Source organism: Bombus terrestris, chromosome 7 (genome assembly GCF_910591885.1).
Source record: "Bombus terrestris chromosome 7, iyBomTerr1.2, whole genome shotgun sequence".
NCBI lineage: Eukaryota > Metazoa > Arthropoda > Insecta > Hymenoptera > Apidae > Bombus > Bombus terrestris.
The window spans coordinates 7,950,204-7,966,311 of NC_063275.1; the positions used below are offsets into that span (position 1 = coordinate 7,950,204).

Here is a 16,108-nt window from a genome sequence, read left to right on the forward strand (position 1 = left end):
TCTCGTTTCATGCATTCTGGGAATTATCGCGAGGGGTCAACGAAAGCTTCCGATAACTCTGTACTCCACTTTTGTTCCTCGTTATTGACATTAAAATCTGGGAAACCACGAAAGGTCGGGCGTAGGATGTTAAAAGTTCGCAAACGGTACCTTGTGAAATTGAATTGAGTATTAAAGTCAGCGTATCAAGGTGCAAAAAAGAGCACCAGACAGCTACCAATTACATAGATCTAGATTCGTCGAATTGTCGAAGATACGAATTTCAAATGGCTTTGATTAACTTCAGTTGCTCGAATTTAAACGCGTTCAATCGTATGAGAAATTCCAAAGGTTCCAGTTAGCTTAACGAGACAACGTATAGAGAGTCTTAAAGGCTGACAGGCATTAAAATAGTCTTGCAAAGGAAAAAAGTTCTCAAGCCTAGAAATTACAAAAAAAATCAATAAGAGCATTAAAGTTATTAATAGCTCATCCAAGACGGTGAAAATTATGGAGAAAAAAAAATAGAGAAGATGTTAAGAAAGAAATAACGATATTTTTCGTAGAAAAATGTCAGGTTTGTAATTGTTATTCAGAAAGTGGTAAATATCGATATTATTGATAACTAAGCTGTGGATTTATACGCAAATCTATATTTTTAAGAATATAATTACAAAAATAGGATCTCGGTTGAAAATTGTTTTACCTACCGGGAATTATAGAAAGCATTAATGCTTTGCTATAAATTTCTTATAAGTGCATAAAAATTGGTGGTCTACCATTAAAGATGGTAATTGTTTGGTAATATTCAAACTTTAATTACTTTTTATTCTTAACGAAAAAATTTAATTATTGAATAATTTTGGTTTTTTTTTGAGGTTTTTCTCAAAGACAGGCAGCTCACTTGACAAATCAATTTTGCCAATCTTGCCACGATTTTCCTATCAGAAATATTTTGTTACAATGTTTAAATTACATCGTGAATGTAAGTGTATATTATGTTCTACAGAGCGTTTATTTAATTTAGTTGTTCGGAATATTTATTTTAAATAATAATAGTATGTAGTAATGAAAATAGTTAGAACAATACTTGCTAAGAAAATTTGTGGAAAAAGAAATCGAGAACAACGGAAATTCAATATTTATTACTATGATATGGTGTCTTCTATGTTTAATGCACAAAGTGGATTTATTAAACCGAACTCGCCAATATAGATTATCAAGTTTGTCTTATCTTTTTACCTCGAAACTAGAATAACATCCGAGAGGGATTTCATCATTATACCCAGTGAAATTATTCGAAAACTTGTAAAAGAGAAGAGAGAATTGAACGCTCATCAGTGCGGGGTAGGTGGCCGCGTGCGAATTCCCTCTCCTCGCCGCCGCGTCGCGCTACGCCGTATGGAGTATGGAGAACAGTATCTGGCCCTGGGGGCATAACGTACCCCTTTCCCCGCCCACCTTGTCGATCTAGCTAGCCGACCACGCTGCCCTCACTGATTCCCTCCGCCACTGGTTTGTCTCTCTCCCTCTTCTCTTTATCCAGCTCATTCCGGATCATTGCCTCTTTCTCCCTCGCCCGTTCCGCTAACCTCTTTGTTACCTAGCTTGCTCACTTGCCACGTTTTTCTCCTTTCCTCCAATTCCGCTACTTCGCCCCCACCTTTCTGTTATCCCTCCCACGTCGCTGAACCACCCACCAGATAGCTCGTTCGCTATGCTCGTGATCTCCCTCCAGTTTTCTCTGTTGGGTATTAGAATGGTCGATCAGTCGGTCTCGCTCGCTTCTCAGTGATCCTTCTTTCTCCGATTCGTACCGTTGCTCGTCGTCTTATCCTCGTCTCTCTCAAATGCGCGGAGGCAGGCGCCACGAATTCACTTCTCGTAACTTCGGCTTCGTTCGGTCAGTTCCGGCTGCCGGTCAGAAGAATTCGTCAGTATTCGCCGCGCTGCATTGCCGGCAAGTTGTATAAAGGAGTAAGGTGATTTGATTTTCATAAGAATAAAAGTGCGCGTATCTAATACAGATATACATACGTTTAGAACATATTTGGAACGTTCATGCCGTTCATGAAAATATTCGCCACATTCTCGATATAAACGAATGTTGCTAGAACGAATTGGATCGTACTCTCAAAATACGAGAGGTCATACATTAGTGTCTGACGCCTTTGAATCATTTCGATCTACTTGACTTCGAAGAAAAACGCACTAACTGTCCAAAGTGTCTATTCTGAGAAGAACCGAGAGAATAGGTCGATTGGGACATCGATGAGAAGTAGGAAGGAAGGCACTCATTTTGGAGCAGGGAGCATATCGATAATCGCTACTTCGATCATTGAAATTGTGCCGACACACTTCGAACAAGATCGTGCACGGAAACTGGCACGACACGAATACTTGTCCCTCAACGCAAAAAGTTTTTGCAACTCTGTGTACATAAAACCCGCCAGGCAACAAAGTCGAAGATTCTCTCCTCGCAGTGGGCCAAGTTCTTTATCAAAACATGGCCACGTGACCGACGGCGCGGCTTGTAAACAGTGAGTTTGACCACGTGGTCTGCCCCCTCTCTCGTAATCGCCTATCTCTCTCGTCCTGCTTCTCTTTCTCAGTTTCTTTCTCGCTTGCTCGCGACACGCAGAACAACGTACATCGTAGCGTATTCTCGGTCGGTCCGCTGCCAGCTGCGGGAGAGTTCGATTCGAGTGATCCGTGATACTCTGCTTTTCCTCGCAGTTAGTTTACTTTCATCTCGTTTTCTCCGAAAATAACAATATATCTTTCGATATTGTGCGTGCAATATCATTCATGTGCTATTTATTCTATTTCTGGTCGCGCGCCGGTAAGGGAAATCGAGTGACAAATCGTGAATATAAGAACACAGGGCTTAATAAAATAAATAAATAAAAGTGACCTCCCTCGGTTCTCGTTTCGATTTGTTATTAGCGGCGTAGTGTTGTTAACCCGTAGAAGTGGCAGTGTTAGTGATATCGATAGTTTCGATCGCAGCGCGACCATCGACTATTACGGCGACTTTTCGCGGATTCTCGGTAAGCAGCGCGATATTTGTGAACAGACACAGCACCTCGCGAGATGCTCGGTATCAAAGTGGAGTACACAGAGGAGACGAACATGATGGACTCGGTGCCGGTTTCTGCGTCGGGGTCGAAGACCGGGTTGCAACCACAGCAGGGGGTACCATACGACCTTGAGAGCGGGTTTGAACCTCAGACGAGAGCACGGTCGCACACGTGGCCGCTGCCAAGACCGGAGGAATATATCGAGGGAAACGTGGTGCCGAGTGTAGCGGCTAGCAAAGAGGGCGTCGAAGGCGTCGAAAGTGGCACACCGCCTCAGCATGGCTCTCTCGGCCAAGGTACTGGCCTGCTTCCGGTCAAGAAGAATTCGTCCCGACGAAACGCCTGGGGAAATCACAGTTATGCCGATCTTATTACTCAAGCCATTACCAGCGCCCCCGACGAACGGTTGACGCTCTCACAGATCTACGAATGGATGATGCAGAATATACCATACTTCAGGGAAAAGGGAGAAAGCAACAGTAGCGCTGGTTGGAAGGTTAGTTTTAGTTTCTTCCTTGTGCGTCTATTGTATTTAGACTGCGGATGTTTATGTCTTTGTGGAAAATTGAAATGTACATAGACGTACCGATACTGATATACGTGATTTCCAAAAATAGTGAAAAGTGAAACGGATCTCTAAAAATATGGATTTGCATAAATATCCGTAATTTAATTCTATTAGACAATATTTTCCCAATATTCCGTTCCTTTTCGTTGAGAAACATGTATATATTTTATATTATCGGGCATAAATATTAGGGTATCTCGCTACATTTATTGAAAGTCTCTAATTAACTTTATTTTATTTAATCCTTTACATTACAAATAATTGATTTATAGTAAAATGACTAGAAAATAAAAATTTCATTTGTATTAAATATAGCACTCTCTTCTATAGTAATTTACAAACAAATAACGCGAGTGAATTGACAAGTTATATATTGTAGGTTAGAAACTCTTGTACAGTTTTACAGTTTTACTCCATATTGGATAATCAAATGATCTGTACTTGGTAAAATCTGCTTTAAAAATTTCATATGCCTTATTACCAATTTTCTTATTTTTGTAAAAGATTATTTATTAATATTAATAGCTTGCATCTCTTAAGTTGTAATGTTATTAATAATATGAGTTCAATCGTGCAATACTTATGGTAGTTTTAATGTATTTGACACTACTAAAATCCACAGCAGAAAGTTACCATCTATACCTTTCCGCTGTTTTCGCGTTCCCGCCTAGATCTTACGTAATAGCCATGCGCGTTGTGGCGATACTTGCGATGCTCTTAGTACCAAACAACTCTACTTTTAAACTGATTAATTGAAAATTTTCAACATTTCGCGGCGTGAAAGTTATCACGTTTTGTCGTCGATATAATTATTCAAAATTGATACTCGCGAACGGAGGGTGTGTCTCGTATCATTTGTCAGCATTATGTTCCATTTGTTCATGCAAATCTAGCCAGAATTGAATATTTATTGGCGAATATATAAAATTATATACTTTCCAATCACGTGGAAAAGATATAAATATCGTTCATCGTTGTTAATTTTTTAACTTCGATGTAACTGGCTGACTAAAAAAAAAAAAGGAATTTAAATATGAAATAATTGAAATAGAAAATGATCTAATAGGTTCGAAAATATAAACCTCTCGAAGTATATCAAAAATGAGGTTTTCATATGTTCTTCAACATTAATACATGTATATTTTAACAGCGTAAAAATAGAATTGATCGGAAATGTTTGAAGGAACGCAACAGGATTAATTCTAGAATTCTATAAAAAGATAGTTTTGATGTGAAATTAATAGACAACATATTCATATTGAATTTCAAAATTGATCTCCTATAAAGGATCAAAAATCCGAGATTTTGCCTGAGGCCCGCATGTCGAATATTTTTATTACAGCGACTGGTATTTATATGACACATAATGAGAAGACAAAATATTTGTTTATTGAGGGTTTAAAAGCTGTAAGACTCACAAAATTAATATTAATTAGTATTAAAGATATTAATTTAGAAGTTATTAAATGAAAATTGCTTTAAAATGAATTGACTAAACACGTGAAAGTTTCATCTCCCTTGTGCTCTTTTCTTTTTCCATGTACATGTAAAATCTGTCAGATTTTAAATAATACAAATTCTAAAATAATAGATACAGACAAGTTATGAATTAAAATGGATTAAAAATTTTTAAGAATCAGCGAAATATCATACGTAAGGTTTCAAGACATGACTGATAGCAAGAAATTAACTGTTCTATCACACATAAGTGATCGATGTAAGATTTTCTGTGAACAATTAGAAGCAACTATTTTCATGGTCAGACAGTTAATGAGCTTTCGCTTTTTAGTAAACAATGTTGGTTTACATGACTGTGCTCGCGACTGGTTACAGCGATTCAATTGAGATTCGACAACTCGTATTCTCTCGTCACCACCAAAACATTGACCGTGAATACGAGTAACAGAGATAGAAAAGAGAGAAAAAGAGGAAGAAAGAGAAAGGCGCCAGCGAGGCGTTTTAGATTTCTCGGTATGAATATACATTGAAAAGTCAAAAAGTATCTAAGCACTTGCTAATTTTTATCATTTTTATTCTGATTAGAAAATTATTACGGATAAATAGTACTGCAATGATTTTGTTTCTCATGGCCATAGCTACAGATCCATAGCTACGGATAATGGTGTGAAAACTACAAGGGGTGAATATGAGTCACATTTTTGTTTATTTCGCATAAGAGAGTAATTTAAAAATCATAAAGGAATTTTACTTGCATATTTAAAATAAAACAATAGTTTTTAAATATTAGACACACTTCTTAAATTAAATTGCATTGAATTTCTATATTTTCTGTTCTCTTGATCATTCCAAAAATATTGATTACAATATTATCCTTAGTCTTTTTACAAAATCTTTTGTTATTTCCTTTTTATTGGATATACCTATTATTTTCTTTTTTAACTATGTTGTATTTATTACTTTCTTTTAGATATCGGATATCATTAAAATCTTATCACTTTTGTCCGGTGTGATTTATAATGTTACGACCCACACGAATAGATTTTTTGAGATCAATATGCAATAATAAATCTGGCATATGAAGATTATTTGAAAAAATATGATAAATCGACTTTTTTATTTTCTAATTTCTTTGCTGCTCGATGGTTAAGAGGCGATGCTTTAATATATATTTACCAAACGGCGTAATTAATGTTATGACTATCAATCTTTCTTCAAATATATATCTAATCTGGAAACCAAACAAAGATTTGGTATTGCTACTATAAGAAAAATTGTCAGTGTACTGAATTTTAAAATTATTTTCCTTGAAAATTCCAAAAATGTGACATATCTTTCCCTGTAGTTTCCATATGTAATTATCAAACTTTGCAGAACTAGCTAGTATTGTAATTATTTAATGTTTGAGTTATAAGTTAAATTAAGATGGTTTTCTTAGATTAATAGAAATACCAATGGTGTTAATGTAAGCAATGGTATTTAAGTAATAGATATATGTACATACCATTTATTATATAAATATATATTATATAAATATAACAGTAAATATGTGTTGCATATTGCACTGTACAATTTTATTCTATAAAGTAAATTTAGTAGAATTCAACATCTATACAAAATATTTATGCGTAATTCTTTTATCCTAAATAAATTACAGTTTACAATATTATTTTAACCTTCCATAAAATGTTTAGTAAATTGTATATTATACATATTATAATTTCTAATCAACAAATACTATAAGAAGGTAGTAAGTGTTGTTTCTAATTATTATATTAATTCATTATTAATTTGTATATTTTAATAAAATTCAAAAACTGCTCATATAAATTGATTAAAGTGTTTAAATAGGTATTTATGAACGATAGTGTTCATACAATACAACGAATAGAATATATTTGCGGCATGTAGAAAGGTAACGGTGGAGTAGGGAAACACGTTCTTGCGACGTACTTTTATCTGTGTGAGTTTCATACGCACTCATTCATACGGCTTCTTCCGATTTTAGTTGTTTATTCTCTCGATCGAATCTCTGGCATAAAAAGATTTTTACGCGTGACTGTTCTTCACGTGGAAAACGGTTTCTGGCATTCTGAAATCGGAAGAATTTCATGCAGTCGCTTTCTCGCTTGGAGAATCGAAATTCCCGTTCGAATTCAGCCAGGGAATAATGAATGTAAAAATCGCAGGCGAAATCTTGATAGAAGTTGGCTGCTCGTGCGGTCTTTCATGTATATTAGTGTAGCCGCGGTCTGATTTCTAACGATGCGTGTGCAACATCTCCGTTCATCGGAATTTAAAAAAAGCATGTTATCGATTTACCGCGGTTTAACAGTTGGCGAAGTTAACTTTTCCCGCGGTGGTACTTTTCCCTCAAAGCGGACCACTTTTGCGAGTTCTGAAATCGAGAAAAATAAAACGGCTCCCGGTAAACAGCGATGCTTCGTCGGTTATATCGTCGCGATTTCAGGAATAGAGATATAAAACCTATACTTTTCTTTCTCTTTCAATAGATACAATTTCAAATCAATAAATATTGGAGTTGCCTCCTTATTGTTAAAGAAGAATATTTGATTGTATTTGTCTGATAATAGATTGATAAACATCAATCGTGCTTCCGTTACGTATCGATATCTATATTTCGTTGAATATTAGGATCAGGTGGTATTATTTGAGTGAACTAAGTTAAGATTCAACACTTTGAAGTTCAATCTTAAACTTTGCATAGAATAATAAAACTTATCGTGCATTATTTGTTAGTATTGATATATTGTCAATCAGTAGCAGTTCCACGATTGTTATTCTTTTGGAACTTATTGTAATTTGGCAAGATAACTGAAGAATGTTCGGTATGTTATTTAAGTTTATGTTTCTGTATCAATAAAATAAACATATTTAACAAAGAGAGGGGTCATAATTAGTCTTCAATATGACAATGAAAGAATGAAAAACATTGTATGCTCTAAATGCAACAAGAAACAGTATGAAAAATGAGGATATAACTTGAAGAGCCCTACGCGTGATACGGTTATTTCAGTCAAGGAGAAGGTATTATATAAAAACTAACACAATTACATCCATAAATAAAGCAATATGCACACTACACGCGCTACTGAATTATGATTATTATAACTGAGAATATTAACATCAGTTGAGCAAACTTTCCTTTTGATGAGTAGAAATTATATCCTCCTAGAAATTTATGACCATCGAACTATTAATGTAAGTATACGACCTATTTCACAATTTATTATGCTACTAATAACGAAGTTAGATACTCTGTTTCCAAATGTGGACCACTTAAAACTTGTTCCTAATAGAATTTGGAAAATTACAGGGCAAATTATATAGTTTGTCTCAAATATCCTTCTGATCTAAGTAATTTCAGTTTACTTTAATATTCCGCAAAATATAGGTATCGATGAATAATATATCACATTTATATTGTATTTATTACAAGAATACGGTAAATAAGCTTGGAAAGCATTTGAAGTACCGCGCTGTGCTTTTCACACAAACAGCGATTTACGTAAGAATTTGATCATTATAAACCACAGAAAACTTTAACTTATATAGGTATTATATAAATTACTTAAAATTTCATTGGTACTGCAGTGAAATACAACTGTCATAATTATATAGATCAAATTCAAAAGCAAGCTAAAAATGTTTAATATTATATATAGAAATTACAAGATGTTTATTACAAAACATATATTTAATAAACAACTAATGTACTTACAGCATGAATATAATTGTTACAGATGGTCCCATCGAATATCGAGGCTTATTGACGTAATGGATAATTGTTTAAATTTCCTCTATGATCTCTGAAAAATATATACGTATTTGCTAAATACTCCACTTACTAAATATTTTGTAGTTTTTATATACATTTCAAATTTCCAGTATTAATGAAATTTCATAACATATTTATAAAAAGTAGTCTATATAATTGAGAAGTTTGCACCAATAGGAAGGCAGCTCCAATGTTTAAACGACTGCTGCAAATATTCAAGTGATTAGTTAAAGTGATTTGATTTTAATTGACTTTGAGTTGATTTTTATGGTTTACTTAAATTATTGGAGAGTAGAGCTGCTTTTTTATTGTTTCATTTGGCTTATTTTAATATTTTCCTTTTTTTAGAATTGTAAGTGTACTTTAAACAGATATGATGTGACTAATACAATTTTAAACAACGCACAGGTTTATGGCAAACACTATGAAAATTGATAAAGTTTATGAATGAAAGGAAAAACATAATATAAAATTAATGAATGTTTGATGAATTATGAAGATTTTTTCTTTGATTTTAAAATATGTCAACTTTTTTTACAAGCATGTGCATAGGTTTATTGAATTGATCGATTAAATAAAAATTCTCAAAGCAGAGACTGAGCAATGAACGATGCAAACTGTACGTAGAATATTTGAAGTGATTTAGAATTAAATAAAGAAAATATTTTAAAATATATCAATATTTATAGGAATGTTATCCTACCGTTAATTACTTGAGAGAATTTCCAAGAATAAGGTTTGTAACGAATAGTGTTATAAAATCGATATAAAAAACGTAAAGTTAATTAGAAGTTAATTAGAATTAAAATTAATTGAAAATGAAATGAAGAGAAGCTTGCACGTTTATGTTCCTTTAGATACTTTAATTAATTATATACAAAAAATTACTGTATAGTTTCCATACAACTGAAGATGTAAAATTGTTCCTTCCTATAATTCATTATTTGAATAAAATTCATAGAAAGGGAAATTACTATCAACAAGAAAAATTATTCGCATCGTCTATAAAACAGTTATAATAAAGATATGAAAAAACAAATGGTAAGAATTTTACAGCTATCAACAATAAGTTTTCAAAAAATTTATTGACGCGATTCGTCACGGAGGAGGATACCTCACGGATATAACTGTCTATATGGTGGACTTTTTCTCAAGTGAACTGTGAAGCGAGACAAAGGGTGGTTCGCAAACACGTCTGCTCTCGAGGTTCGAAAAGCAGCGATACATGTAAGGAGCCGGTTGCGAAAAATCCATTTAGTGTAGCTGCAAAGTTCACTGCAAGGCGCGAAACAGTGTGCAATCACGTGATGTCTGTGTATAAATATCTGTATCTCCGGCGTGGTGTTTCTACTCGCGGCTGGTCGCGTGTATAAGTAAGATTATAAATAAACGAGGATAGATCGGTATTATCTGCGACGTGCATAACTATTGTGTACGGCGGCTGTAATTCTGAGATTCAGTCCTAACGTTTCAACGATTACTGTATCACCGCATCATTTGCTTTATTTTGAATGGAAGCAAACTTTACATACTTTCGATCCTTATAGAGGATGTGGCAAAAAATCCAAATATTGCCATTTATTGATTTACTGCCAACTTAATATGTTTACTTAAAATTGTGAAATAATGTTTTGGAATCGTGTACAAAGTACAATTCTGTTTTCTACCGACCTTTTGACAGATGGATTGATTAAAAGATTTGTTTACTAGGATAGCAGAGATGATATTGTATCTATATGATCTGCAGACATAGTGATAGTTTAATGAACCTTAAAATATCTTCAATGTGTAGAAGATTAAAAATAAAGTTTTCGTAGCTGCCATGATTTCGGGCAATATGCTAATTCAAAATAAGAAAATTAAAAAACTTCTGTATTACAATGAATCGGGTTATAAAAGTATGTAGGATAAACGAGAAGTTGATAAACACGCAAAACTTCCGCAAATTAGAAGAATAATAAAGAAGCGCTTTTGCATTAATTCTGGTATGGATTGTAACTGCGTATGCATATAGTTTTGTGAAGATTCCCAGCTTTCTCAGTTATCATTAACCTTGAGAATTGGGAAATAGGATTTTGTGTATGCATATATTTTTGAAACTATACTTTTCAAGATAATGGGGGACGAAAAAAAATCTTGTGAAAAATCTATAGTACAATAGCAATTAATTATTCACATGTACATACATGATGGATCTTGCATTCAAGTCTAATCACCATTTTGCAAATAATGATCAATTTCTCTAAAATTTTCTTCTTTTTATTAATTCATTTCTCATTGCGCAATGTCATATTTTATTACATTCGGTCAATTTAGTCGAAAGTCGTGGTGATTTCGTTATTCAGACTTCCACAGTCGGGTTGAAAATTTTGATTGAAAATTCAACCTTGGAGCTCGAAAGCAGTCAAGGATATCCAGAAAGAATGCCGGTACTCGTCGGATATTATTGAAACAGGAAAGTAAAGGAAAGGTCTCCGCGGTTTGGTTCGAAACATGAAAAGCCCTTAAGCAATATGAGCACCGCGTCAGGCAAGTCTAGCCCGATTTCTCAAAGTTGTAGAATCTCCAGCTCGTGCGAAGAAGCTTCGAGAGCCGTGAAAACCAGCAGAGGTCACTCATCCGTCTGGTTTTAGTACTCGTTTACACAAGTCGTACCCGTCATTACAAAGCTCTGAACACAGTATTCTTCCATGACGATTAGACAGCTGTGCTCTAACGATCGGCAACTGCGTGTAGACGTCGTCCGAGAATCCCTGGTATCCCCAAACGTATTATTCTTTTAGCATGACCTCTTATTTCGCTGTTACTCTTTCTGGATTGTATGCCGTTTTGAACGCAGGTGAAAAGCGTTTCGCGTTTATAGAACAACAAGGAATTCGAAGGAAATTCACGTTGATCTGTAATCTTCTATTTGATGCTCTATCATACCAGCGAATCGAATTATCCATCATCGTCTTCTGCATATGCTTTAACGAATAAAAGTTGATTTGTATTATTCGTTGTGCAGAATTCAAAAGCTAACTGATTTTTATAAATTTTTATGAATTTTTATATTAATCAGTTGGTATTGTATTATATGAAATAAAGTTGAAATTCTCGCGTAATAGCTCTAAAAGCAATTTAGTTTTATGAACTCTTGTATTATCTATCTAAATAATATTATATGGAATCCTCCTTAGAGGATTCTTGTGCAACAGCTGTAGGAGTAACTACAAATTTTTATCAATTTTCAGTATTGTATAGAATGAAGCATTGATTCTTGTATCATCTCTAAAGGCAGTTGATTTTCACGAACTATGAACAGCTTCTGAATTTTCCTGAGGAAACCATTGCATTGATAATAAAGAATTAAATTTGAAAACCTTCTTAGGATATAAGGAAACATTCTTAAATCGACAATTAGCTAGAGTCCAGCATAATTTTAATTAATAATCGAATTTTTGTTATATTTATAGAAAAATTCAGTACCTTGAAATATATTATTTTTATATAGTACGTTACAGAACATTTTTCTCGATCTGCAAGAGAACTTTAAAAGAAAACTTCAAAAAATTTCATCGGTTATCATAATGTTAATATTGTATACACTGTTCAAAATAATTAGAGGTCTTCTACTATGCAGGATTCTGTTGGATCAGTTAAGTGAATACAAGTGTGAAAATTCTATAGTCTTGATAGATTGATATGTTATTCCAATGATAAAGACTGATTTTGGGACAACGATTAAAAAAGAAGTGTAATAAATGAAGTAGTCTATATAAAAATCAAACTGGTCAACTTTACTTTTCGTAAATTTTTAAATATTGCTATCCAGGTACACGATTTTACATGATTTATATTTAATTGCCAAAAAATAACTGACTGGCTTTCAAAATTTATTTATCTCAAGAAATGATATAAGTAATAGTAAATTTCAAGATAAACTGTGAAAAACTGATATTTATAATAGTATCATTTTTCTGTATCTTTCAATTAATGGGGTTAATCAATATGACTGTCGGATGATTCATTATCGCATCGAATCTGTATAAACAAGTTACTTTTCATACGCAAATCGTCATTCTGGACAAGAATGTTTTCTTTTCATACAATGTGTACCTGAAGGTGTCAAAACATGTTTGAACAAACATGCCCATATGCATAATATACAGAGAATATTTTTGTAGTCAGAAATTACAAATTCTTTTTAGTGGAATTCACTATTTTTTCTAAAATAACGTTGACATCATACACAGGCGTTATAAAAATATAAGGAAAATTCGTTATTTATTGATCTTTTAAATAATATCTATTTGATAGATAGATATTATCCGCAAGTTCTTCCGTTTATCAACAGCATAAGGTTTTCTTTTTTTATTATCTTTGTCTAATTGTAATTCTTCGCAGGATGAGTCTTTTAGAGAGAAATTTTAGAGAGAAAAGAAAAAGCACTGTTCTCATAACCTGTTTGGATACGAACTGACAACATAAGCACCGAATGTCCTTGTCGATACAGGACTCTTTCCTTACTGTTCTATCTATCACACAGATACTATTCGATGTTTCACTATGTACATACATGTATTACTATTAAATGTTTTATGAGAGAACAGAACAGCTATAAATAAGAAAAATCTTACTATTTGTAAATTCAATCAGCTGCATGATGAATAGGTTTATTCCTATTTTGTTTTTATAATGCGATATTCAAAGATACATTTTTTGTCCTTCGAACGATAGAACGATCCATAGAACAATTTAAAATTCTAATTTTAAGTAATAATTAAAAATTATATTCAATTGAATTTCGTATAACGACTTCTTCTATTCATATATTTTGTCACTATGGAATGTTTAACGTTATGTAAGTTGGCCCGACTCTTCAGAAGAAAGGAATTTGAGTTACGACAGTATCTTTTTAAATGAATGAATATATCGGAAATATTTATCTGCAGTTACTCACTTTAATATTCGGACGTTCTCCAAAAAAAAAAAAAAAAAAAAAATAATAATTTCCGTTCAAGTGACTTAAGACAATTTTTTTGGAAAGTTAGAAGAATTAATTAATTAGATCGCGTGTAAAGAAGATTTGGATCAACTTAAATTTATCAGCATCGCGAAGAAAATAGTAAAGATTGCTTTTTAGTTTTCTTTCCGAGCCTATAGTTGTAGATTTATGTCAGTTGTAGGTTGTAGGTCGTAGCCTATGCTAAAGATTTTATCGAAACCGGTTGACGCCACGGGCAAAAAATAAGAATCTTTAGATTGCTTACAATTATTAACCGAAAGTCGTGAAAATCTGTGATTTTTTACCGTTTGTACCTCATAGCAATGTTTTCCGATTATGATGAAATCTTCAGCATGTATAGGCTACATTTTCATTACAAGCTCAGAAAGAAATGTTGGAAGAAGCGATATTTACTGTTTTCTTCACGATGTCGATAAGTTGCAATAGTTCTAAATCTTTTTAACGCGTCATTTAGCAAACTAAATCTTCCAACTTCTGAAAAAAGGAAGTTTGGTCCACTTCAAAAGAAGTTATTCTGTTTTAAAAGTTGTCCGAATATTAAAGTGAGAAATTGTATATGCCATAAAATGTTATAATGAACTCTTAGGAGTAGCAAATAAGAAAGAATAAGGGAATGTGATACACAGAATTCTTTGTAGGAATTTATTGATGTATATCAATAGAGATACAGTTCAAATAAAGCTCCGACAAAGGCATCTAGGTAATCAAATAATTCTTTAGCAGCTGTGTGTGATTAGTAACTGGTTATGTAGTTTTCCAAATTTGTATCACATGAAAGAATAGTTATTTTAACTAACATTCTTCATTTTTTTTTTTTTCGTTATCGCACGTGTAATAGAACTTCCATTATCCGATCCAATTATTGCGCACCCTTTGATTAATTTTGTTTCTATATGAAAGAAGATTATTTATTTTGGTCTATTTTATAGATAATGATATTCAAGTAACAATTTCTTTCAGTTTTTATTGTTATTATTCGATCTTTTTCGAATAATAAGAAAGGACAATACCAAACTTCCCATTAACGGATCGAATTTTAAATCGACGTTCTTGTTATAAATAATTAAATTTTAGTTGCTTATAACGTAACCTACTTTTTTACTGTATTTATAACATAGCTAAATATTAACTAATTTTAAATAAAAATTAAAAAATATATAAATTTCATACGTATATCCAATGTAAAAGCGTATGAGTAAAAAGCTTTCGCAGAATAAAGTTGGTACTTTAACTGGATATCGTGTTCCGCTCGACGAAGGATCGTGAACGACTTTACCCCAAATTCTATGAATTCCGAAGTATTCGAACAGCTTTAATTCAATCGTTTCCGTTAAACAGCTGAACGGAACGCCAATAGAGTTTCCTCTAAAAATAATCGGGCAGTTTGGAAGCAAAGATTAACCGAACGATCTTGGAGGCATCGGTTTCCGCGCCGTCCATTTACGGCGTGTACGCAAACGTCGAGAATCAAAGCGGTTCTAGGCCGCGTCGCTTTATCCGTGCGGTATTTAGACAACGTTACACATTACACAATCGTCATTAACGAAGCATAGCGCAATTAATGCGAATTTTCCAAGCTGTCTACTGTTCAATGAGATTTAAAAATGATTTGGTAGAAGCGGCAGGCGCGCACTGCGTATATTTCGAGTAAGTGCGGTCGGCTGAGTTTAAAGCAGGCTTTCCACGTTATTTTTGCACGAGGCAACACTGGCGTCGCGTCGTTGCCGCGTCTCCCTTGTCGATCTCCTTTCCTGCCACTCTTCTCTCTACCTCTTTCTCTCTCTCTCTCTCTCTCTCTCTCTCTGCCACCTCTGTGTACGACCCTACGACGACCACGTTGCCGATATCATCATCTTGAGGTCATCTCTCCCTCCGCTTACTTTCGGACCGACGACCATCAGGACCGGTAGAAGCTTCCTTCGCTTTTTTCAGTCGCCCACTTTTCCACCTGCTTCGATTGCAAGTCACAAGGGACAAAAATTGTCGGCCAAAGGCACTAATTTTGAGAAACGTGTTAATCTATTAAAGATCTAGTAACAGCTTGTCATTTGGCTTTAAATTCTCTAAACTCTATAAAATTGTAGAATCTAGATGAACTAAATGTAAATCCCTGGGATTCAATTCCCTTTCATAATTACGATGTTATAAAACAAAATTCGGAAATATAGATTGATCGATAAAAATTGCAAGTGGAATATTGCGTTAACGCAACATTA

The 16,108-nt window shown here is 33.7% G+C and overlaps 1 protein-coding gene across 4 annotated transcripts in view; it reads left to right on the forward strand.

The window, feature by feature from the left end:
• Positions 1–1,792: 1,792 nt before the first annotated feature.
• The window catches only part of LOC100643217 (forkhead box protein O), a 299,428-nt gene continuing 285,112 nt past the window's right edge, over positions 1,793–16,108 (forward strand). For all 4 annotated transcript variants that reach the window (XR_001099296.3, XR_001099297.3, XR_007224833.1 and 1 more), the window contains exon 1: positions 1,793–3,555. Coding sequence is in view for 1 of the 4 variants with exons in the window: in XM_012316077.3 (XP_012171467.1) it covers positions 3,073–3,555 (483 nt within the window). In the remaining 3 variants the exon portion in view is untranslated. The remainder of the gene's footprint in view (positions 3,556–16,108) is intronic.